A 26,417-nucleotide genomic window follows, 5' to 3' on the forward strand; every position below is an offset into this window, starting at 1 on the left:
ATTTGAACCTTTTACTTCTTAAACAGTTTTTAATCTAACCCTATTTTCACGTTATAATTTGTCCAGATGTAGAATTATAGGTTGCCAATTCTTTCCTCAGAAATTTGAGGGCTTTGCTCCACTGTTGATGGGAAGATCAACTGCTGTTGTGGCTCCTGGCCCTTACCATGTGACCTATTTTTCTCTCTTTATTTTCTCTTATTTTCCTCTTTCATTTCTCCAGTGTTCTGAAATAGTATTAGAATGTGCCTTAGGGAGAATCTTTTTGACCTCATTGTCTGGCTACTCAGTGAATCCTTTTATAGTCCACTCCATTTTCTTTCTTCCATCTTTCTACAACCCCTGAGATTAGATCACCTGAATTGACATACACACTCTCTCTCTTTGTCTCTCATTTTTTTTTAACATACTTTTCAGTTTTGGCTTTTTCTTTTACTTACAGGGAAATTTCCTCAACCATATCTTCTAAACTTAATTAAAATTTTAAATTTCAGATGATCTAAATTAATTTTTAATTTCTAAGAGTTCTGTGTTCTCTGATTAATTTTTCTTTTTTCTAAATCACATTCTCTTCTTTATGGCATCTTTCTGAAGCTATTAGTTATGTTTTCTGAGGTATTATTCTTCTTTATGCCTTGTCTCTATTTTCTCTCCATTGTTTCTATTTGTTTTTATTTTCTGATAGAGGTTTTAATGAGGAGCTCATTTATATATGAGAGCAAGTTACTGATTGGAATCTCTAAGTATGCAGCAGGGGCTAAACTTTTTCTCCTTCCTTCCTTCCTTTCTTCCCTCCCTCCCTCCCTTTTTCCTTTCTTCTTCTCTCTCCTCCTCCTCCTCATCTTTCTTCTTCCTCTTCTTTTTCTCTTTTCTTGAAGAACTGCCAACTATTAGTATCAATGTCTTTTTTTTCTTTTAGGGCAAGTTTCTCTGGGGAATAATCCTCTGACTTCTTGTAAGAGGTATATCTGGGAGACAGCATTCTAGGAGCTAAGAAAAGATAATAGGGATGAAGTTCTCATCTACTGTTCGGACTGTAGACTTATTTAACTCCTTTGTTTTTAGAATGGTGTCTTATTCTTGCCTTCTGCTGTGCCTGGTGTTCCTAAGTTCACAGTCCTTCTAGTTCAGTTTCTTTGAGAGAATAAATCACTCTTCTCTTGCATGTGTTGGGGAGGGAGGGATTTTTGGTTTTGTGATATGGAGGAAAGAGGCTAGAACTGATACTCCTGTTTTTATCACTACCCCTAACTCCTATCTTTGAAAGCACCTTGGAGTCCCAAGGTCTGAACTATTTTGTAGTTCTTCAGTTGAATCAGCCTGTTTTTCATTGGATATCTCTCTTTAGGCAATCAGGTTTCAGCATCCCTTTCAGTTTGTTACCAAGTCTCCATCAGCTTTCCTCTGTCTGAAAATTCAAGGTCATTTCTCTTCAGATTCTATTTGTCCTTATGGTATTATACATTTGTAAATACAATTTACTGTCATTTTAGTCAGGTTTGGGAAAGGAAATAGAAATGCATGCATTTGTCCAACTTATTACATTTAACCAGAATTTCTATGATTTTTCTGATCTACTAGGATAAGATAAATCTTCTTCCTTGCATTTATATTTTATTGATTAAGTCAGTGACCAAGTACATCAATTAGGGGATATATTTGGTGGGGATAGTGAAAAGATTTCTTTTTTAAAAATTTCTTTTTAAAAAATCACTATGAGAATTAGGTTTGGATTTGGGTCCTGGCCATACTAAAGCCTGACTATGTGATGCTGGGCAAGTTATGTAACTTTGCTAAATTCTGATTACCTCATCTGAAAATGGGGAGAATAATAGCATATTCACAAGATTGCTGAAAGCAGTAGTAAAGGCATTTGTCCAAAGTTTGTGACAGTGGAAGCTAGCCTTGTGGCTGACAGGGTCTTGGTGCACCGGCTGGGTGTCAGGCTTGTGTCTCTGAGGTGGGAGAGCCAAGTTCAGGATATTGGTCCAACAGAGACCTTCCAGTTCCATGTAATATCAAACGGCGAGAGCTCTCCCAGAGATCTCCATCTCAATGCTAAGACCCAGCTGCACTCAACAACCAGCAAGCTACAGTGCTGGACATCCTATGCCAAGCAACTAGCAAGACAGGAACACAACCCCACCCATTAGCAGAGAGGCTGCCTAAAATCATAATAAGGTCACAGACACCCCAAAACACACCACTGGATGCGGTCCTGCCACCAGAAAGACAAGATCCAGCCTCATCCACCAGAACACAGGCACCAGTCCCCTCCACCAGGAAGCCTACACAACCCACTGAACCAACCTTAGCCACTGGAGGCCGACACCAAAAGCAACGGGAACTATGAACCTGCAGCCTGCAAAAAGGAGACCCCAAACACAGTAAGTTAAGCAAAATGAGAAGTCAGAGAAGCATACAGCAGATGAAGGAGCAAGGTAAAAACCCACCAGACCAAACAAATGAAGAGGAAATAGATAGTCTACCTGAAAAAGAATTAAGAGTAAGGATAGGAAAGATGATCAAAAATGTTCGAAATAGAATGGAGAAAATACAAGAAACTGAGGCAGAAGAATGGATAAGTGACCTGGAAGATAAAATAGTGGAAATAACTACTGCAGAGCAGAATAAAGAAAAAAAGAATTGAGGACAGTCTCAGAGACCTCTGGGACAACATTAAATGCACTAACATTCGAATTATAGGGGTCCCAGAAGAAAAAGAGAAAAAGAAAGGGACTGAGAAAATATTTGAAGAGACTATAGTTGAAAACTTCCAAGTATGGGAAATGAAATAGTCAATCAAGTCCAGGGAGTGCAGAGAGTGCCATACAGGATAAATCCAAGGAGAAACACGCCAAGACAAATATTAATCAAGCTATCAAAAATTAAATACAAAGAAAAAATTATTAAAAGCAGCAAGAGAAAAACAACAAATGACATGCAAGGGAATCCCATAAGGTTAACAGCTGATCTTTCAGCAGAAACTCTGCAAGCCACAAGGTTCTGGCAGGACATATTTAAAGTGATGAAAGGAGAATAAAATACCTAGGAATAAACCTACCTAAGGAGACAAAAGACCTGTATGCAGAAAACTATAATACACTGATGAAAGAAATTGAAGATGATACAAACAGATGGAGAGATATACCATATTATTGGATTGGAAGAATCAACATTGTGAAAATGACTCTACCACCCAAAGCAATATACAGATTCAATGCAATCCCTATCAAACTACCACTGGCATTTTTCACAGAACTAGAACAAAAAATTTCACAATTTGTATGGAAACACAAAAGACCCCAAACAGCCAAAGCAAACTTGAGAAAAAAAAACGGAGCTGGAGGAATCAGGGTCCTGGACTTCAGACTATACTGAAGCTACAGTAATCAAGACAGTATGGTACTGGCACAAAAACAGAAATATAGATCAATGGAACAGGATAGAAAGCCCAGAGATAAACCCACACACATATGGTTACCTTATCTTTGATAAGGAGACAAGAATATATGATGGAGAAAAGATGGCCTCTTCAATAAGTGGGGCTGGAAAAACTGGACAGGTACATGTAAGAGAATGAAATTAGAACACTCCTAAACAACATTCACAAAAATAAACTCATAATGAATTTAAGACCTAAATGTAAGGCCAGACACTGTAAAACGCTTACAGGAAAACACAGGCAGAACACTCTATGACATAAATCACAGCAAGGTCTATTTTTTGGGGGGTACGTGGGCCTCTCACTGTTGTGGCCTCTCCCGTTGCGGAACACAGGCTCCGGACACGCAGGCTCAGCGGCCATGGCTCACGGGCCCAGCCGCTCCCCGGCATGTGGGATCTTCCCGGACCGGGGCATGCACCCGTGTCCCCTGCGTCAACAGGCAGACTCTCAACCACTGCGCCACCAGGGAAGCCTGCAAGTTCCTTTTTGACCTACCTCTTAGAGAAATGGAAATAAAAACAAAAATAAACAAATGGGACCTAATAAAACTTAAATGCTTTTGCACAGCAAAGGAAAACATAAACAAGATGAAAAGACAACCCTCAGAATGGGAAAAATATTTACAAATGAAGCAATTGACAAAGGATTAATCTCCAAAATTTACAAGCAGCTCATGCAGCTCAATATCAAAAAAACAAACAACCCAATCCAAAAATGGGCAGAAGACCTAAACAGACATTTCTCCAAAGAAGACATACAGATGGCCAACAAACACATGATAGGATGCTCAATGTCAGTAATCATTAGAGAAATGCAAATCAAAACTACAGTGAGGTATCACCTAACACCAGTCAGAATGGCCATCATCAAAAAACCTACAAACAGGGGCTTCCCTGGTGGTGCAGTGGTTGAGAGTCTGCCTGCCGATGCAGGGAACACGGGTTCATGCCCTGGTGCGGGAAGATCCCACGTGCCGCGGAGCGGCTAGGCCCGTGATCCATGGCCACTGAGCCTGCGCGTCCGGAGCCTGTGCTCCGCAACGGGAGAGGCCACAACAGTGAGAGGCCCGCGTCCCGCAAAAAAACAAACAAACAAACAAAAAAACCTACAAACAATAAATGCTGGAGAGGGTGTGGAGAAAAGGGAACCCTCTTGCACTATTGGTGGGAATGTAAATTGATACAGCCACTATGGAGAACAGTATAGAGGTTCCTTAAAAAACTAAAAATAGAACTACCATATGACCCAGAAATTCCACTACTGGGCATATACCCTGAGAAAACCATAATTCAAAAAGAGTCATGTACCACAATGTTCATTGCAGCACTATTTACAATAGCCAGGACATGGAAGCAACCTAAGTGTCCATCGACAGATGAATGGATAAAGAAGATGTAGCACATATATACAGAGGAATATTACTCAGCCATAAAAAGAAACGAAATTGAGTTATTTGTAGTGAGGTGGGTGGACCTAGAGTCTGTCATACAGGGTGAATTAAGTCAGAAAGAGAAAAACTAATACCATATGCTAACACATATATATATAGACTCTAAAAAAAAAATTGATTGTGAAGAACCTAGAGACAGGACAGGAAGAAAGACGCAGACATAGAGAGTGGACTTGAGGACACAGGGAGTGGGAAGGGTAAGCTGGGACAAAGAGAGTGGCATGGACATATATACACTACCAAATGTAAAATAGATAGCTAGTGGGAAGCAACCACATAGGACAGGGAGATTAGCTCAGTGCTTTGTGACCAACTAGAGAGGTGGGATAGGGAGGGTGGGAGGGAGACACAAGATGGAGGAGTTATGGGGATATATGTATATGTATAGTTAATTCACTTTGCTATAAGGCAGAAACTAACATACCATTGTAAAGCAATTTTACTTGAATAAAGATGTTTAAAAATAAATAAATAAATAAAAGGAAAATATTTAGATGTTGAAAAAGAAATCACCATTGATTTACTATAGGATTACTCCCTCTGTAAGTATTGATATATATGAATTAATTGACTAATTTAAATATAAATAAAATATATTTACTTTTTCTTTGTTATATGCAAGCATATTTCATTTGAAATATCATTTAAAACTCTTCAAAATAGATTTTTTCAGCTTACTTCAGTGAGTTCCCTTCCACAATTACCTTGCATTTGCATTTTTGCCCAGTTATGTTTTATATTCCAAATCCTTGGCATGGATAGGCCTTATAAGACACATTGTAAGTGAGCCCATTTCATTTTTTCAAACATATATATTGAGTGTGTACCAGACACTGGGCTACATGCTGGGGAAACAGGAAGTCCCTGCCCTTATGGGATTTTTCCAGTCTAATAGGAGAAAGACAATTAAAACAAGAATTATATGAAATCTAGTTAGGCTAAAGCAGAGAAATATGGAGTGTTCTTAGTGTACATATGGAAGCATCTAGACTAGAGGAAGTGAAATTATCCTAAGAGTAGTGGAAAGCTAAAGCAGGGCTTTATAATTAATTTTGTGTGTATTGATGCTATGACTATAATAGATTGCATATGGGCAAGCCTGAAGAAACACAAGACCAGATATTTAGGTTTTATTATTCAGAAAAGTGATGATGATGGTCATGAATACCATAAAGAATTTGAGAAAGAATTGGCTATACTGATATTAGTAGAGATGAGGGAATGAGGAAAAAAGTAAAATTAAAGACAACTCTTACAAAGGTTTATATTTAAGTTTTTGAAATCATCTGGAAGTGAATTCTAGAGAATGATCCAAGTTGAGAGGTTAGATAGATGTGTGTGACATGGCTTTTATTAAAATATATGCATTTAGATATTTTCTCCACAGAAGAAAATTACTAAAGTAATTTGCAAGTCAGAAATGAACTTCTAAAAGTAAGCTCCTTCTTACTTAATATTCAGTGCAGGCACCTGAATCATATTAGCATAGTAATTATGATTTTAAAACTTTAAGTCTTTGGCAGGAAAGGGTGTTTTGGATTAACGTGTGGTATTTAAAGATTATTTCAAAATTCCCAGAAAACAAAGTTTTTGGTGACTAGAACAGAGTACATAACTTTAGGGTGGCTATTACCTTGGAGAGTTTCAGACTAATGAGAGATACTGAGTGTTACAAAAAATAAACAGACCTGGGGCTTCCCTGGTGGCGCGGTGGTTGAGCGCCCGCCTGCCGATGCAGGGGACACGAGTTCATGCCCCGGTCCGGGAAGATCCCACATTCCGCGGAGCGGCTGGGCCCATGAGCCATGGCCGCTGAGCCTGCGCGTCCGGAACCTGTGCTCCACAACGGGAGAGGCCACAACAGTGAGAGGCCTGCGTACAGCAAAAAAAATAAAAAATAAACAGACCTGGAAACTCTTAATTTTGACTTGAGAACTTCACCTTATCCTTGTTATTACGCTGATCCAAGTAATCTTATATCCTTTGTAGTATTCTTTGCCCTTCAAGTTTTTAACTAATAGGATAATTCATCTATTTATTCCATACTTTGTTTCAGCCTTGGCTTACAAGGCCCAAAAGCAATTGAGAAAAATTACAAAGTCCAATAGCATTGAAAAATAAAATATGAAATGGTCAGGGAGAATGAAAAATAGGACAGAAATATGATGAAGTCATGCATAAGTGTATAAGTATGCATAATATTTATTCCTGTGCAGTTGTTAAAATTTTACTGAATGTTAGCTATGAGCCTTCTATGGTTAATGAAAAGAGGAAAACATAATCTATTACAACAGGGGTCCCCAACTCCCGGGTCACGGACTGATAGTCGTCTGTGGCCTGTTAGGAACTGGGCCGTACAGCAGGAGGTGAGCAGCAGGCCAGCGAGAGAAGCTTCATCTGTATTTACAGCTGCTCCCCATTGCTTGCATTACTGCCTGAGCTCTGCGTCCTATCAGATCAGCAGCAGCATTAGATTCTCACAGGAGTGCAAACCCTACTATGAACTGCGCACACGAGGGATCTGGGTTGCGAGTTCCTTATGAGAATCTAATGCCTAATGATCTGAGGTGGAGCTAAGGCAGCAATGCTAGCGCGGGGGAGTGGCTGCAAATACAGATTATCATTAGCAGAGAAGTTTGATGGCACAAAGACCATAATAAATCAATTGCTTGCAGACTCATATCAAAACCCTATCAGTGAGTGGCAAGTGACAATTAAGCTGCATCTGGTGGCAGGCATTATAGTGGCAAGTGAGTTGATGTACTTTAGTTGTACAGCTGCATCTAATGGCAGGCTTTAAGTCAGAATCTTACACTTATTTTAGTCCGTGCATGGCCCGCCCATTATTTTGTCTACCACTTCCATCTGCGCCTCTTTCTCACGCTGCACACTTGTCTCAGTCACAGTTTTGGTAAGCCCACAAGCTAACCCTAGCCAAAATGAGTAAAAAACAAACGTTGCTGGAGAGCTTCTTTGAAAAGGGGGAGAGACCCAATGATTAGACAGCAGAAGACTCCAATACTGCCAACGAAAAGAAAGCTGCATTTAAAAGAAAATACCAAGAGTCCTACTTAAATTATAGGTTCATTGCCACAGGTGATTCACATTCTGCAAGTCTGCTTTGTATAATATGTGGCGACCAGCTAGCCAACGAAGCCATGAAACCTTCAAAGCTGCTTCACCACAGGGAGACCAAGCACCCTGCATTAAAAGACAAGTCTTTGGAGTTTTTCAAAAGAAAAAAATGTGAACATGAAGAACAGAAGCAATTATTGAAGGCCACCACTTCATCAAATGTGTCTGCATTGAGAGCATCATTCTTAGTGGCTAACCGCATTGCTAAAGCTAAGAAGCCCTTTACTATTGGTGAAGAGTTGATCCTGCCTACTGATAAGGACGTTTGTCGTGAACTTTTAGGAGAGGCTGCAATTCAGAGGGTGATGCGTGTTCCTCTTTCATCTAATACCATAACTAGATGAATTAGCAGAGGATATTGAGGCACAATTGTCAGAGAGAATTAATGAGTCACCGTGGTATGCAATCCAGGTTGACGAGTCTACCGATGTTGACAGCAAGGCAACAATGATCGCTTTTGTGTGATATATTTTTCAGGAGGATGTGCATGAGTGTATGTTATGTGCAATTTTGTTGCCAGTCAGCACCACAGCCGTAGAACTATTCAAGTTTTTGAATGATTACATATCAGGAAAACTGAATTGGTCATTTTGTGTCTGGATATGCAGACGGAGCAGCTGCAGTGACTGGACGGCTTTCTGGTTTCACTACTCTGGTCAAGGAGGTCGCTTCTGAATGTGAGTCTACACACTGTGTCATCCATAGAGAAATGCTGGCTAGCTGAAAAATATCACCTGAATTTAACAACGTTTTGCAGGATGTGATTAAAATTATCAACCACATTAAAGTACATGCTCTTAACTCACATCTGTTTGCGTGGCTCTGTGAGGAGATGGATACAGAGCACACAGGTCTTCTCTTATACAGAGAAGTGAGATGGCTTTCTAAACGTAGATCACTGACCAGAGTTTCTGAGTTACGAGAGCCGCTCCAGAGATTTCTTTTAGAAAAAGCCACCACTGGCTGCACATTTCAGTGACACAGAATGGGTTGCAAAACTTGCTTACTTGTGTGACATATTCAACCTGGTCAACGAACTCAATCTGTCACTTCAGGGGAGAATGACAACTGTGTTCAATTTGGCAGATAAAGTGGCTACATTCAAAGCCAAACTGGAATTATGGGGGCGACGAGTGAACATTGGGGTTTTTGACATGTTTCAAACATTAGCAGAAATTTTGAAAGAGACTGAGCCAGGGCCTTCTTTTTCCCAGCTGGTGCATGATCACCTATCTCAAAATGATCAAAAGAGTTTGAGCATTACTTGCCAACCAGAAAAGACCCCTGAATTGGGAAGGAATGGATCTGTGACCCATTTGTGAATAAGCCAGGTGAATCAATTTTGTCCGTGCTAGAAGAGGATCAACTGCTTCAGACTGAAGATGACGGTGGCCTTAAAAGTATGTTTGAGACAACTTCAAATCTCCATACGTTCTGGATTAAAGTCAAGGCAGAATATCCTGAGATTGCCACAAAAGCACTGAAAAGCCTGCTTCCATTTCCAACATCCTGTCTTTGTGAAGCAGGGTTTTCTGCAGTGACAGCAACCAAAACGAGATTACAGAGTAGACTGGACAGAAGCAACACACTTCCGGTGTCACTGTCTCCCATCACCCCCTGATGGGACCATCTATTTGCAGGAAAACAAGCTCAGGGCTTCCACTGATTCTGCATTATGGTGAGTTGTATAATTATTTCATTATATATTACAATGTAATGATAATAGAAACAAAATGCACAATAAATATAATGTGCTTGAATCATACCGAAACCATCCCTTCCCCCCCTCCCCCCGGTCCATGGAAAAATTGTCTTCCACGAAACCGGTCCCTGGTGCCAGAAAGGTTGGGGACTGCTGTATTATAAGATATTTGTGAAGTTTTCATAAAAGTTCCCATAGGAGCTTTTACTGGAATACTGAGACCTAAGAGAGAATTATTCCCATGGATTAAGATAAAACAACACTATAATGGACTGTGTCCTCAACAATATTCTTCATTTATAATAACATAATACAATGTAATATAATTATCACTGTTCTAATGCTAAAATTAAATTTACTAGGAATTCACTTCACAGTATTCATTTAACAGCCTGGCTGGAACCATGGATAATGTTGAGAAAAGCTAGATTTGTGTTTTCCAAAGTGTATTCATTAGAACACTCATTTTATAGGATAATAATAAGTGTTATGCCAGTAAAGAGTTCCAGGATCATTGGGAATTGCTAGGATAAAAAAATTAAGCAGAGGGCTTCCCTGGGCACAGTGGTTGAGAGTCCGCCTGCGGATACAGGGGACATGGGTTCGTGCCCCGGTCCGGGAGGATCCCACATGCCGCGGAGCGGCTGGGCCCGTGAGCCATGGCCGCTGAGCCTGCGAGTCCGGAGCCTGTGCTCCGCAACGGGAGAGGCCACAACAGTGAGAGGCCCGCGTATCGCCAAAAAAAAAAAAAAAAAAAATCAAGCAGAATTTTTATAGTTATATTCTTTAGCACTTTTATTATGTAATATGTTAAAATAATAATAATTAAACAATGTTAAATAATAATTAACTTAATTATTATAATTACATTAATTAAACTTAATTTCTTATGTTAAATAAATAATGTTAAAGTCCAAGAAGAAGTTTTATCTAGTATGTGCAAGCAATTTTGAGGGGATTGCCTAGCCAGACCAATGTTTTAGGAGACATTGCTTAGAAAATAATTTTCCAGGGGCTTCCCTGGTGGTGCAGTGGTTGAGAGTCCGCCTGCCGATGCAGGGGACATGGGTTCGTGCCCCGGTCTGGGAAGATCCCACATGCCGCAGAGCGGCTAGGCCCGTGAGCCATGGCCGCTGAGCCTGCACGTCCGGAGCCTGTGCTCCACAATGGGAGAGGCCACAACAGTGAGAGGCCCGTGTACCGCAAAAAAAAAAAAAAAAAAAGAAAGAAAAAAGAAAATAATTTTCCAGAAGAATACAGGTAATGCAAGCTAGTCCTCCATGAATGTAAAGAAGTTTCTTAAGACAACTGAACAGCAGAGAGTTTAATATTGCATCTATGTGGGGCAGGTATTCACTGTTGCTGTTGAAAGGCAGGTCCACATTCTGTGTAGAGTTGACATTTTCCAATAAAATCTACAATATGTGCCTGAATCATAGATGATGGCTCAAACTTTGCCCTGAAGTGGGCCAGTGTAGTACCTTCAGACAGGTTCAGATTTTCTTCACTAGTTCATAGGGTTCTACGGTTTGGTGGCTTAGCAGAGAGTGGCAGCAGTTTTAACTTGAACATACTTTAAAATAATCACACCAGTTGCCTATTGTATCCATTAAAAAATAAAACCTAGTAGGGTACTAGTTTTAGCAGTATACCTTTCTTACATGCCTTCTAAAATCGATTTAAAAATATATCTTGGGGAAACTAAGTTTATCTGTTATACAGAATGGTTAGAAATAAGCCAAATATTGGAAGACCTCTACTAAAAATAATTGGGTTTTAGAGAAGTTGCTTTTAATTGTTCTGATAGAAAATATCTATCTATTTTTCACAATAACCAAAATATGGAAACAGCGCAAATGTCCACAATGGATAAATGGATAAAAAAGATGTGGTACATATATACACAATGGAATATTATTCAGCCATGGGAAAGGAGGATCTCCTGCCATTTGTGACAACATAGAGGGACCTTGAGCACATTTTGCTAAGCGAGATGAGTCAGTCAGAGAAAGACGAGTACTGTATGATACCCCTTATATTTAGAATAGAAAAAAAATCAAACCTGTGAAAAACAGGAAAATGGTGGCTACCAGAGAATGGGAGGTGGAGGATAAGATTGATAGTACAAACTTGTAACAATAAATAAGTCACAGGGATCTAATACACAGAATAATGAATAGAGACAATAATATTGTACTATAATTATGTAATTGATAAATATCACTATAGCGGCAACCACGTTACAAGATATATATATATCAAAGTAGTAGACTATATACATTAAATTTGTACAGTGTTACATATCAAATTTATCCAATTAAAAAACAGGAAAATAGATTTTTTTTCTATTGTCACTTCAAGGTTTGGCAGTAAAATTTTAAGAGTGCAGAGGCTGCATTTTAGACAAGAGAATAGTAGTAAATCCTTTCAAAAGCACAGGTATTTGCATTCATTCAAATAGATTATGACAAACATTTCTAATAATAAATATTTTTCTATTTTTAGTTTGCTGCATTTAAATGAGTACTTACAGATAACAACAAAACCAGATGTGTTAGGTTGCTGGCTGTATAACTTACTAATCATACAACAGAGTCTTAGTTGTTTGTTAGTAATAATTGAATTTATCATATATAATCTGTGCTAAAATGATAAAATTGGACTAAATAATCTCCCATAGGTTGGTCATCTAAAATTCTAGATTTTCTGTGCCAGTGTGTTAGCCTTCAAGCTTGGATTTTGAGTTACTCTTCTCTTAAGGGTTTCATAATTGCTTCCTCAGCCACTTTGCTTCTCTTAACAATGAAAAACTTAAGTTTTTTATTTAGAAATAAAATTTGAAATGACATTACAAGTTCAACAACTATCCTAAAACTAATTTCAAAAACATGAAAAAGTACTTAGTAAGATTTCTGTATTCTTCACTTCTTACTGTTCTGTGCCAATTTCTGTAGAAATCTATGTAAATCTGTTTAGCACATTAATTTAAGCATTTTTACTATTAAGAATAAATTAACTTGTTATAAAATAAATGATAAAAGAAAGAGTTAAGGCTTCTTGAAAAACAATGTAGCCTTCATTTGACATTCTAGATATTGAAAAATAATCATTGTGAAAAGAGTGAACATTCATGTAAAGTTTCATTTCTAGTTTATTTACCTTGGGACTCTATATTCCTACTGTGACTGAGAGAGATTATTTCAAGGTTAAGTAACTTTCAGGAGGTTTGAAATAAAAATGAAGAAAAAGAAGTCCAAACAAACTCAGATTTATTTTTGTTCTTTTTTAAAAGCTAATCATTAAAAAATTAAAAAGAAAAAATAGTCAAGTAACAGACACTTTCTGAAAGTTTTCCTCTATTATGTGGAAAACATTTGAATATGCATAACTTATTGAAACCCTACTATACCTAGAACTTGAGAGTTATGAAGAAAACTGAGTGACCTGGAATCCTAAGCAAAAATTAATTTTAGTGAAAGAAAAGTTATGTTGATGATAAAACTGCTAATGTACTAAACGGAATTATACAAAAGAAATATACACTTTATAAGAAGATATATAGAAAAGCAAATGATGGAAGGTGAGGAAAGTATTTTGAAATATATTTTTTGTAGTAAAGAGTTACTTTATTTTTTTTTAATTTTTAAGTTTTACTTTAAATGTATATTGTACCTCCCTTCAAAGACTTTACTACCAGTAAACTGTTTCAAGCATCTGAATAACAATACTGTGAGGAAGGTAACCCATTTTATTACCTACATTACAGGGAAGAAAATTGAAAGAAAGTTGTCTGTAGAAGAAATGTATTTTGTTACGTAGAATAAGCTACTATAGAACAGAAAGCAGCTTCCTGACATTAGTTCTACCTGTATCTAATTTGTTTAGTTTATTTACTTTGTGCATTTTCTACATAAATAGAATAGTTGCATTTTTAGTAATGAGTCTGAATATTCATGTATTTAAAAAGCTAATCATCAATATTTAGAGGAAAAACAACATTGAAGGTACATGAAATACGTTTTTATTTTCTGGCAGTGGACTGAAACATAAAGGTGAATGAAATGACCCGAATTTCAACATTACATCCAGCTTTCATTGTAAAGCAAACCTAGATTGCATCAGAACCTTGAAAAAATCATGGGAACTGTTTCAGAGGGGAATCCCAACCTTTATTTTAAGGGAGGGGGAGATGTGTTGGAGGGGAAAAGCTCATATAACTATGAAAAGGTTGATGGCTTCTGCTGTGATCCCTGAGGACATTTGAACTAAAAGAAACATCTTATCAGATTGGACAGTTTTCAGTTTTTGTTTTCAACCTCTCTTCTTATTTGTTTTACAGTGGATGGAACTGAGGTTCAACACTCTGGCAAAATGCCCACACTGCAAAAAAATGTAAGTTCTGTACCACTGGAAATAATGTTGGGAAATATTTGAGAAAAATTTAAAGAGTTCAGAATTCTCACTTAAGTAAATTTTGACTTTAAGACATACTATGGGATGAATGTATGGTTAACATGTTTATGCTTTTCAAGACTAAAAAAAAGACGTCTTTGGACTGATTAATATGTTCCATTTTGAAATTGAAATGATTGGGATTATCTATTCTCTAAAGGTAAATCAATTTACCTTTAGAGAAAGTGAAAATTACTAAAATTATCAGTAACCTGGTAATGATTTTCAAATGTGCTAAGTGGTTATAATCTGTTGCAAATAATCTAAAATTTATATTTTTAAAATGGACTGTATAAAAAAAATGGACTGTAATCTTGGAGAAAACCAAATTTTGGGGGGTTTATAATTAGGAAGTTGGATGGCAAAGTTTTTATAATTATTTATCTCTCTTCAGTCAATTTCTCTGTATTCCTAAATGGTGTACCTAAGGAAAATAACAAAAGGCAATATAAAAATGGGAGAAACTAGAAGACATTTTGATTAAAGACATTTTATGCCATCTATGTTGGGAGACCCCAAGTCACCCTAAGATTTTTTGACTTTCTAGGAGAACTAATAGGACTTAGTATACAGTTATACTCACAGCTTTATGGTGAAAGTATGCAAAACAAAATCAGCAAAAGAAAAAGGCATATGGGGCAAAATCTGGAGGAAACCAGGAGCAAGCTTCTAAGAGTCCTCTCCCAGTGGAGTCATAACAGGACTTCATTCCTCCAGCAATGAATTGTTACAACATATGTGAAATGTTTTTGACCAGAGAAGCTTATTAGGTCTAATTGGAGCTGGTCACATAGGCACCTGCTGCATAGCGCATGCCACAATTCCATATTCCCAGAAGGAAAGCAGGTATTTGGCATAAGCCATATTGGTTGTACAAGTAATTTAGGTATAGCAACCCACTCTTATCAGTAAGGGAATAGTTAGAACTTTTTTGAAATCTAAGTTCCCAGGTGTCAGCCAAGGGCTTACCTTACAAGCCAACTTGTCTAAGGATAGCAGTGTTAGGCCTGCTATACTCTTTTCTGCACAGCATCTATTTTTTTTTTTTTCTTGCGGTACACGGGCCTCTCACTGTTGTGGCCTCTCCTGTTGGGGAGCATAGGCTCTGGACGCGCAGGCTCAGTGGCCATGGCTCATGGGCCCAGCTGCTCTGCGGCATGTGAGATCTTCCCGGACCGGGGCACGAACCCATGTCCCCTGCATCGGCAGGCGGACTCTCAACCACTGTGCCACCAGGGAAGCCCCCACAGCATCTATTTTGATAATGAAATTTTAATTCAAAAATTACTGTTTTCCACTTACATGTGTGGAAAGTAAGCAAAGGAAATTAGACTGGAATGTTTTGATAATTAATATTTAAAATAAAAAATATCAGCTCATAGTTACATTTTTGTGATCCTTAGAATAATATAAATACTATATCTATTTTGAGAGTAAAATAATCCTAAGAGTGGTTTATAGGAGGAAAGAATTAAAAAGTGTCTGAGAAGTAGAATATATGTAACAAAATATCTCCATTTATTTGTGCTAGATCTGATTCCAGCTAAATATAATCCTGTGGGAATAACTTCTTTACAGCACATTTCTAGCTTCAAAGGAACAGATATTTCCTTTTTTATTTATTTGTGAAATTAATCATATGAATGCTTAACTTAGCTGAATCCAGGACAAGTCTGTACATGGAGAAGCAAAGTGGATAACCCAAAATAAGTGCACAGAAAAATATATACTTCAGGGACATACCAAATACACGTGTGTGTGAATAATCCATATTTCTGTATGTTATCTGTATTTTCACAAAATGAAGACAATTAAATTGCATATATCTTTATGAAGAACATTAAATTAGATTTTAAAAATCTTTTAGAAAATAAAAAACTTCTAATGATTAGCAGATTGTGTGCTAAGCACAGTGATTGTTGCTTTGTGTACACATATATATTAGCTGTAATCTTTACAAAAATCCTGGCTAGCAAGAATTATTATCCTCATTTTATAGATGAGGAACTGTTAGAAAGGGTAAGGATTTTGCTCAAGTGATTTGCTTGGTTGGTTAATTATTTTAGAACAATGGCAATATTTTGCTAATAATAAAGAAGTATTGAATGTCTAGATATTCTACCATTGGTTAAGGTATCACAAGACTGTATTCATGTGGAGAAGAATTTATCAATTACTTAAGGAACAACTTGCTTTGAAATTCACATGAAATAAATCAGCTTAAATATCATTCTTAGAGGAATGTGTGTAGAATTGGAATCACATGCTGAGCTTGGGAGGACTTAGGGCATGCATTACTTATTTGAGCAAAAGTGCTGTTATTACATGAACACTCAGGGGTCATATCTAGATTTCTTTTCTTTTTGAATGTTTTTCTTAAAAAACTGATGAGTCATCTGTTGAAGTAAGATTCTAAGATTTTTATTTCTTTAAACTCAAATAGCAAATGTCCTAAAATTATTTTTAAGTTATAAAAGTTACTAAATCATTGCTATGAAACTAGCGTGTTATTTTTATATCTCACAAAACAAGTGGGGAATACCTTCCCCCAGGGCTCCAGAGACCAAGAAGCATTTTTTATCTCACTGTATTTTTACTCATGCAATCACTGAGGCTATTGTAGCTGAAGGTGAGGTTTCTCTTTCAATTGGGCAGCTTGTAGCTACTGCTGGGCAGGAGATGTAGTCCTAGCATTCTGAAATGACAACTTGGACGATATTTCCATGAAGATGTTTTAATGGATTTAAGATTAGTAGACATGATGATTTAATCCATGATAATTATCAATGAATATCATTTCTCCTACATCACTGAGGTACTTTGGGGATCTCTTCCAGTCATTTTAATCAATAGCAGACTCATTCTCAGAAGTTATCCTCTTATTTTTCTGTTTAGTGCTTTCTTTTATAATTATTCATTAATTCAACGTCCTGTGCTAGGTACTAGGTGCTCAAAATAAAGGTATAACCTTGCCTTCAAGGGACTTAGTCTTATGGGTATATGGAAGAGAATAGACCATTACAATAAAGTTTTAAGCGCTTTGGAAGGGTATACCCAGCATGCTCTGCTCTGAAGGGCCCCTAATCCAGACTGGAGGGAAAGAGAATGTGAAAGAAGGCTTCCAGGAAGGAGGGATGTTAAAGATGACTTGGAGTGATATGAAAAAAAGGGCCAATGGTTCCTTGTAGAAGGAGCAACCTGTGCAAAGGTATAGAGGTACAGAGGAGTCAAAGTATAGGTGTGCTATGAAGGAAATGGAATAGATAGGGTTTAATGTGAAGGGACAAAAGAGAGATTGGGATCAAGAATGACCTTGTATCTGAGAGGCTGTAGAACCATTCACTAAGATAGGGAATGAAAGATCTAGAAGAACTGTGTCCAGCAGAGAGATGATAAGCTCATTTTGAATGTAGGTATAGAGAGACTCCTAGGTTTTCTAGATCATCATCCCTTGAAATTCAGATCCATCTACCTGCTTTTCAAACCACCAGTCTTGCATCAATATGGCCATGGCTTCTTCCTTCCTTTACCAAGACAACTGAGAGCTGAAAAAATTCTATGTTGATTAGCTCTTTACAAATCTAGAGCTTTACATTTCAGCTAAACCCTTGCTTGATATTCCCTATTTAAGTGTCCTTGATTAACTCTCTCCCCCATTCCTCAAAGTGGTTATCTCCAGATATTTTCTGTTCCTCTTAAACCCCCATCCCTCATACCCTCTTCTCTATCTCAGCAAATGAGTTGCCTTCTTCCTGTCTCTCTCAGATGTTTAAGGCTATCTGTGAACTCCCTCATCTTCACACTTCCTACCTCTAAACATTTTTTATATCTGTGCTCACTTTATTTCTTCTTAGACGGATGCATGTCTCTTCCTTTCAAGGCATATCTCTTTAGTTCATCATGGTGCCACATTTCTCCAGGAGTAAAGTAGAATTAGCATCAGTCCCCACTAGGCCACTGAAATTTGCTCTGACAAAGTTCATGTCCCAATTGCAAATTTTATTTTTTAAATTTATTTTTAATTGAAGTTTAGTCGAATTACAATGTTGTTATTACTGCTGCACAGCAAAGTGATTCAGTTATACATATATATATACATTCTTTTTCATATTCTTTTTCATTATGGTTTATCCCAAGATATTGAATATAGTTCTCTGTGCTATACAGTAGGACCTTATTGTTTATCCATTCTATATATATCAGTTTGCATCTGCTAATCCAAACTCCCAATCCAACCCTCTCCCCACTTGGCAACCACCAGTCTATTCCCTATGTCCCTGATTCTGTTTCTGTTTCATAGATAGGTTCATTTGTGTCATATTTTAGATTCCACATATAAGTGATATTATATGGTATTTGTCTTTCTCTTTCTTATATACTTCACTTAGTATGATAATCCCTAGTTGCATCCATGTTACTGCAGATGGCATTATTTCATTCTTTTCTATGGCTGAGCAGTATTCCATTGTGTATATGTACCACATCTTTTTTTAAAAAAATATTTATTTATTAGGCTGCGTCGGGTCTTAGTTGTGGTGCGCAGGCTCTAGAGTGCTTTGCAGCATGTGGGATCTTAGTTCCCCGACCAGGGATTGAACCTGTGTCCCCTTCATTGGAAGGTGGATTCTCAACCACTGGACCACCAGGGAAGTCCCTGTACCACATCTTCTTTATCGATTCATCTGTCAATGTACATTTAGGTTGTTTCCATGTCTTGGCTATTGTGAATAGTGCTGCTATGAACATAGACGTGCATATATATCTTTTTGACATAGAGTTTTTCAGGATATATGCCAGGAGTGGGATTGCTGGATCATATGGTAGTCCTATTTTTAGTTTTCTGAGGAGACTCCATAATGTTTTCCAAAGTGGCTGCACCAAATTACATTCCCACCAACAGTGTAGGAGGGTTCCCTTTTCTCCACATCCTCTCCAGCATTTGTTACCTGTAGACTTTTTAATGATGGCCATTCTGACTGATGTGACGTGGTACCTCATTGTAGTTTTGATTTGCATTTCTCTAATAATGTTGAGCATCTTTTCATGTGCGTATTCGCCATCTATATGTCTTCTGTGGAGAAAGGTCTCTTTAGATCTTCTCCCCATTTTTCAATTGGGTTTGCTTTTTTGTTGTTGAGTTGTATGAGCTGTTTGTATATTTTGGAAATTAAGCTCCTGTCAGTCGCATCGTTTGCAAATATTTTCTCCCATTCTGTAAGTTGTCTCTTTGTTTTGTTTATGGTTTACTTTGTTGTGCAAAAGCTTGTTAGTTTGATTACATCTCATTTGTTTATTTTTGTTTTTATTTCTATTGCCTTGGGAGATTGACCTAAGAAAACATTTGTACCATTTACGTCAGAGAATGTTTTGCCTATACTTTCTTCTAGGAGTTTTATGGTGTCACATCTTATGTTTAAGAATTTAAGCCATTTTGAGTTTATTTTTGTGTATGGTGTAAGGGCATGTTCTAACTTCATTGATTTACATGCAGCCATCCAACTTTCCCAACACCCCTTGCTGAAGAGACTTTTTCCTATTGTATATTCTTGACTCCTTAGTTGGAGATTAATTGCCTGTAGGTGTGTGGGTTTATTTCTGAGCTGTCTATTCTGTTCCATTGTTCCATATGTCTGTTTTTGTCCCAATATCATGCTGTTTTGATTACTGTAGCTTTGTAGTATTGCTTAAAGTCTGGGATGGTTGTGCTTTGAGCTTTGTTCATTTTCTTCAGGATTGCTTTGGCAGTTCTGGGTCTTTTATGGTTCCATATGAATTTTAGGATTATTTGTTCTAGTTCTGTGAAAAAGGTCATGGGTAATTTGATAGGGATCACATTAAATGTGTTGATTGCTTTCCATTTCTTTGAATCACCTTCAGTTTCCTTTATTAATGTTTTATACTTCTCAGCATATAAGTCCTTCACATCCTTGGTGAGGTTTATTCCTAAGTATTTATATTTTGGGTTGTGATTTTAAAAGGTATTGTATTTTTTACATTCCCTTTCTGATATTTCATTGTTGGCCTAAAGAAATGCAACTAATTTCTGTATGTTAATCTTATATTCTGATATCTCTCTGAATTCGTTTATCAGTTCTAGTAGTTTTTGTGTGGAGTCTTTAGCGTTTTGTATACATAGAATCATATCATCTGCATATAATGACATTTTACCTCTTCTCTTCCAATTTGGATATGTTTTATTTCTTTTTCTTGTCTGATTGCTGTTGCTAGGACTTCTAATACTATGTTGAAGAGAAGTGGTGAGAGTGGCATCCTTGTCTTGTTCCAGATTTTAGCAAGAAGACTTTCAACTTTTCACCATTTCATTTTATGTTGGCTGTGGGTTTGTCATGAATAGCTTTTACTATTTTGAGATAGTTACCTCTGTACCCACTTTGGTAAGAATGTTTATCATGAATGGATGTTGAACTTTGTCAAATGCTTTTTCTGTATTTATTGATATGATCATGTGGTTTTTGTCCTTTCTTTTGTTTATGTGGTATATTACATTGATTTGTGTATGTTGAACCATCCTTGTGAACTTGGGATGAATCCCACTTGGTCGTGGTTTATCATCTTTTTATGTGTGGCTGGATTTGGTTTGCTAATATTTTGTTGAGAATTTTTGCATCTATATTCATCAAAGATATTGGCCTGTAATTTTCTTTTTTCATGATGTCTTTGTCTTGTTTTGGTATCAGGGTGATTGTGGCTTCATAGAATGTCCTTCAGAGTGTTCCTTCCTCTTTAGCTTTTCGGAAGAGTTTGAGAAGGATCGGTATAAGTTCTTCTTTGTATGTTTGATAGAATTCACCTGTGAAGCCATCTGGTTCTGGACTTTTGTTTGTAGGGAGTTTTTAAATTCCAGATTCTATTTTAGTTCTAGTGACTGGTCTGTTCAAATCATCTATTTCTTCTTTCAGTTTTGGTGGGCTGTATGTTTCTAGAAGAATGTTCTTTTCTTCTAGGTCTTCGAATTTGTTGACATATAATTGTTCATAGTATTCCCTTATGGTTTTTTGTATTTCTGTGGTATCAGTTTTTATGTCTCCTTTTTCATTTCTTATTTTGTTTATTTGTATTCTCTCTCTTTTCTTCTTGGTGAGCCTGGCCAGAGGTTTGTCAGTCTTGTTTATCCTTTCAAAGAATCAGCTCCTGGTTTTATTAATTTTTCTGTTTTTTAAATCTCTGTTTTGTTTATTTCCTCTCTGATCTTTATTATTTCCTTTCTTCTGCTGACTCTAGATTTTGTTTGTTCTTTTTCTAATTCTTTTAAGTGGTATGTTAGGTTGTTTATTTGAGATTTTTCTTGTTTTCTGAGGAAGGCCTGTATCTCTATGAACTTCCCTCTGATAACTGCTTTTGCTATATCTGATAGGTTTTGTATGGTTGTGTTTTCATCATCATTTGTCTCAAGGTATTTTTTTTATTTTTTACTTATTTTTAAATTATTTTTTATTGGAGTATAGTTACTTTACAATGTTGTATTAGTTTCTACTGTATAGCAAAGTGAATCAGCTATACATATATCCCCTATTTTTTGGATTTCCTTCCCCTTTAGGTCACCACAGAGCATTGAGTAGAGTTCCCTGAGCTATACAGTAGGTTCTCATTAGTTATCTATTTTATACATAGTATCAATACTGTATATATGTCAATCCCAATCTCCCAATTCCCCCAACCTCCTCTTTCCCCCTTGGTATCCATACATTTGTTCTCTATGTCCGTGTCTCTATTTCTGCTTTGCAAATAAGATCATCTATACCATTTTTCTAGATTCCACATATGTGCATTAATATACAATATTTGTTTTTCTCCTTCTGACTTACTCTACTCTAGGTCCATCCATATCTCTACCAATTATCCAGTTTTGTTCCTTTTCATGGCTGAGTAATATTCCATTGTATATATGTACCACATCTTCTTTATCCATTCCTCTGTTGATGGTCATTTAGGTTGCTTCCATGTCCTGGCTATGATAAATAGTGTTGCAATGATCATTGGGGTTCATGTGTCTGTTTGAATTATGGTTTTCTTTGGGAATATGTCCAGTAGTGAGATTGCTGGGTCATATGGTAGTACTATGTAGGTATTTTGTTTAAATTTCATCTTTGATGTCATCATTGACCCATTTGTTTTTTAGTAGCATGTTGTTTAGTCTCCATGTAATCATTTTGTTCTCATTTCTTTTTCTGTGGTTAATTTCTAGTTTCATGCCTTTGTAGTCAGAAAAGATGCTTGAGATAATTTCTATACTCTTAAATTTGTTGAGGCTTGTTTTGGCCCTAATATGCGATCAATCCTTGAGAATGTTACATGTGCACTTGTTTTTTTTGGATGTCATGTCCTGAAAATATCAATTAAGTCTAACTGTACTATTGTATCATCTATTTTCTCTGTTGCCTTATTGATTCTCTGTCTGGAAGATCTGTCCATTGATGTGACTGGGGTGTTAAAGTCTCCTGCTATTATTGTATTCCTGTCAATTTCTCCCTTTATGTCTGTTAGTATTTGTTTTATGTATTTGGGTGATCCTGTATTAGGTACATATATGTTGATGAGTGTAAAATCCTCTCCTTGTAGTGGTCCTTTTATCATTATATATGTCCTTCTTTATGTTTCTTTATGGCTTTGTTTTAAATTCTATTTAGTGTAAGTATTGTGACCCCCACTTTCTTGTCATTTCGGTTTGCATGAAATATCTTTTTCCATCCCCTCACTTTCAATCTATTGTGTCCTTTGCCCTAAAGTGAGTCTCTTGTAGGCAGCATATCATAGGCTCTTGTTTTTTTTTTTATCCAATCTGCCACTCTGTGTCGTTTGATTGCAGCATTGAGTGCATTGATTTTTAAGGTACTTCTTGATAGATATGTATTTATTGCCATTTTAAACCTTGTTTTCCCATTGATTTCATATTTCTTCTTTATTCCTTTCTTTTTCTTTTTGTTTTTACTTTTGTAGCTTGATGATTTTCTTTTGTATTATGCTTATGTTCTCTTCTTTTTGTTTTTTGTAAATCTATGGTATGTTTTTGATTTGTGGTTACCCTGTTTATCAACTATGTTAACCCCTTCTTATATCTACTTGCCTTAGACTGGTAGTCATATTGGCTCAAACACATTCTAGGGAAAAAAAATATACATTTTCTTACTATCCTCCCCCACATTTTATGATTTTGATGTCCTCTTTTACATCTTCATGTTCATCCTTTTGCTGTTCATTGTGGTTATCATAACTTTCACATAATTTTTTTTTTAATCTGTGTACTGGCTTATTTAAGTGATTTATTTTCCAATTGTGATTTTTCTCTTTTCTATAGATTCTTACTTCTTTTCTATTTAGAGAAGAGCTTTCAATATTTCCTTTAGGATAGGTTTAGTATTGCTGTATTCTTTTAGTTTTTGCTTGCCCGAGAAATTCTTTGTCTCACCTTCTATTCTAAATGATAATCTCGCTGGGTAGAGATTATTTGCTGATTTTTCCCTTTCAGGACTTTGAGTATATCTTGACACTTGCTTTTGGCCTTCATCGCTTCTGTAGAGGAATCAGCCTTTTGGGGGTTCCCTTTTAATTAACTCTTTGCTTTTCTCTTGCTGCCTTTAGAATCCTCTCTTTATCTTTAACTTTTGCCATTTTGGTATGTCTTGGTGTAGGTCTGTTTGGGTTTATCTTGTTTGGGACCCTCTCTGCTTCCTGTACCTGGATATCTGTTTCCTTCTTTAAGTTTGGGAAGTTTTCAGCCATAATTTCTTCAAATACATTTTTGATCCCCTCTTCTCTTTCTTCCCCTTCTGGAATCCTTATTATGCATAGGTTGGCATGCTTTATATTATTCCATAGGTCTCTTACATCGCTTTCAGTTTTTTTTCATTTAACTTTCTGTCTTCTGTCCTGATTGCATGATTTCCATTATTTTATCTTCCGGGTCACTTATTTGTTCTGCATTATTGTGTTATGTATTGCCTTTAGCTCAGCTTTCGTCTCTGCAAATGAGTTTTCTAATTTTTCTTGGTTCCTCTTTATAGTTTCTAGTTCCTTTTTACAATACTCTGCACTTCTGTCAATAGCCTTTCTTAATTCCTTCAGTATTTTCATTATCCTCTCTTTGAAATTTGTATCTATTAGACTGAAAAGGTCTGCTTCGTTGTTTGTTCTTTCAGGGGAATACTCTTGGTCTTTTAACTGTGAGTGGTTCCTCTGCTTTTTCATTTTACTTATATTTCTCTTACTCTGTGAATTTAGGAGAAACAATTATCTACTGTGGTCTTGGAGGGCTATTTATATATAGGGCTGTCCCTGTGTAGCTTGCGTGGGTTTAGTATGTTTGGTGCAAGGGCTGTTTTTAATATGGATGCCTGTTACTTCTTTCTTCGGTGTGTGCTCATTGTTATTTCCTTGATAGGGGGTGCTGGTTGAGGTTGCTGGTTTCTGGTCTTGGGGTTTTTGGCAGCAGCGGGAGGCTCAGGCGCACCCCCTGGGGCATGCGATGGGAATGGAGGCAGCTTACAGCCACTCCTGGAGTTCGGATGGGTGGTAGTGGGAGCCCGCAACTACTCTTGGGGTACAGGAGGAAGTCGGTAGGGGGGCCATGACCACTCCTGGAGTCCGGGAGGGCATCAGCAGGGGCCCATGACCATTCCTGCGGTCCAGAAGGGAGTCAGCAGGGGGTGGCAACCACTCCTGGGGTCCAGGAGGGTGTCCGCAGTGGCCCGGCGACCACTCCTGGTGTCTGGGTGGGCTGCAGTGGAGGCTCGGGACCACCCCTGGAGCCTGTGCAGGCAGTATCCTGCCTCTGCAAGCACGTGCACAGGGAAAAAAGCTACAATTCAGGTCCCGCCCCTCCCTAGAGCAGCCCCCAAACAATGGCGACTGGCCTCTAAGGTGGCCCAGGCTTCCTTGGTGTACACCCCCAGCATGGCCACTCTGGATTCCAGCCCCCCGAATCTGTTTCTACACAGCCAACCCCAGTCTTCTCCCTGGTTCTGATCTCTAAAGCCCGAATTCCAGCACACAGTCCCTGCCAGAACCAAAGATGGGCGTCTCAGGCTGGGCTGCTGCAAACTGGCTACTAGTGTTCTCCTCAGAGGCTCTGAAGCTCCCCTTACGTCTGTCCGGGGAGCTGCTGAAAGGGCTTCCCAGGGTGCAGGAATCTTTCCTCTTTCACAGCTCCCTCCCAGGGGCACAGGTCTGGTCCCGACTCCTTTTTCATTTTCATTTTTCTTTTTCTTTTTTTTTCCTGTTTTCTTTTTTCCCACCTGGTTACATGGAGATTTTCTTTGCCCTTTCAGCAGTTTGAGGTTTTCTGCCAGCATTCAGTAGATAGTCTGTGAGAATCGTTCCATGTATAGATGTACTTTTGTTGTATTTGTGAAAGAGGGTGAGCTTCACGTCTGAGTACTTTGCCATCTTGATTGCTTTCCCCACTTGCAAAGTTTAATATATCTGTTCAATCTTCATTTCCTTGTTTTCTGTTTAATATTTGGTTCTGTTGATTACCCTGCTTTTTTTCCTTAAAATTTGTTCTTCTTTTGGTTTCAGACATCACTTTCTCCTGGTTTTCTCCCACTTCTCAGAACATTCATTTTCTATCTCCTTTCCTGGCTCCACTTCCTCTTCCAACTCATTAAATATTGCTATTCTCCAGGATTGGAACCTAATCACAATATATCTGTGCTTTCTCATATGTTTTTATATCATTTATATGCCACTAAATCACAACCAATATATCATTAAATCACCCCAGATCTCTCTTCAGACCTTCAGATGTAAATATACAATCTGTATTCACCATTTGCCTGTAGTTATTTCAACCTGGTGTCCCATAGGCATCTCAAACAGAATGTATCCAACTTGCCCACCTCACTCTGCAAACTAATCGTCCTTGTGTGTTGATGAATAACTTACATTAATGAATGTTTTGCTATCTGCTCAGCTGACCAAGCCAGAAATCTGAGTGTATCTTTATTCACAATATCCAAATGGAAACAGGTCCTGTCAATTCTGTCTCTTGACATTTCAATTCTGTTACCTTATTCTTACTACTTCTATTATATATAGTTCAAGCATTCAGGATCTCTCACCAGGACTACTGCAATAGCTTTCTAATTTATCTCTTGGTCTTCAGCCTTATAGTTCTCTTCCAGTTTATTAGAGTAAAGGTCTCCAAGTGAAAATATGATTTCAAACTCTCCAGCTTGAAACCTTTTTGTAGCTCCCAAATTCATGGCCATAGC

General features: G+C 37.5%; 1 protein-coding gene across 1 annotated transcript in view; it reads left to right on the forward strand.

Moving 5' to 3' along the window:
* Positions 1-26,417, forward strand: part of PIP4P2 (phosphatidylinositol-4,5-bisphosphate 4-phosphatase 2) — an 86,073-nt gene that overhangs the window by 47,932 nt on the left and 11,724 nt on the right. The window contains exon 5 of the mRNA XM_067711802.1: positions 14,075-14,127. Within this exon, the coding sequence (XP_067567903.1) occupies positions 14,075-14,127 (53 nt within the window). The remainder of the gene's footprint in view (positions 1-14,074; positions 14,128-26,417) is intronic.

The sequence above is a fragment of the Pseudorca crassidens genome, chromosome 17 (genome assembly GCF_039906515.1).
Source record: "Pseudorca crassidens isolate mPseCra1 chromosome 17, mPseCra1.hap1, whole genome shotgun sequence".
NCBI classification, from domain to species: Eukaryota; Metazoa; Chordata; class Mammalia; order Artiodactyla; family Delphinidae; genus Pseudorca; species Pseudorca crassidens.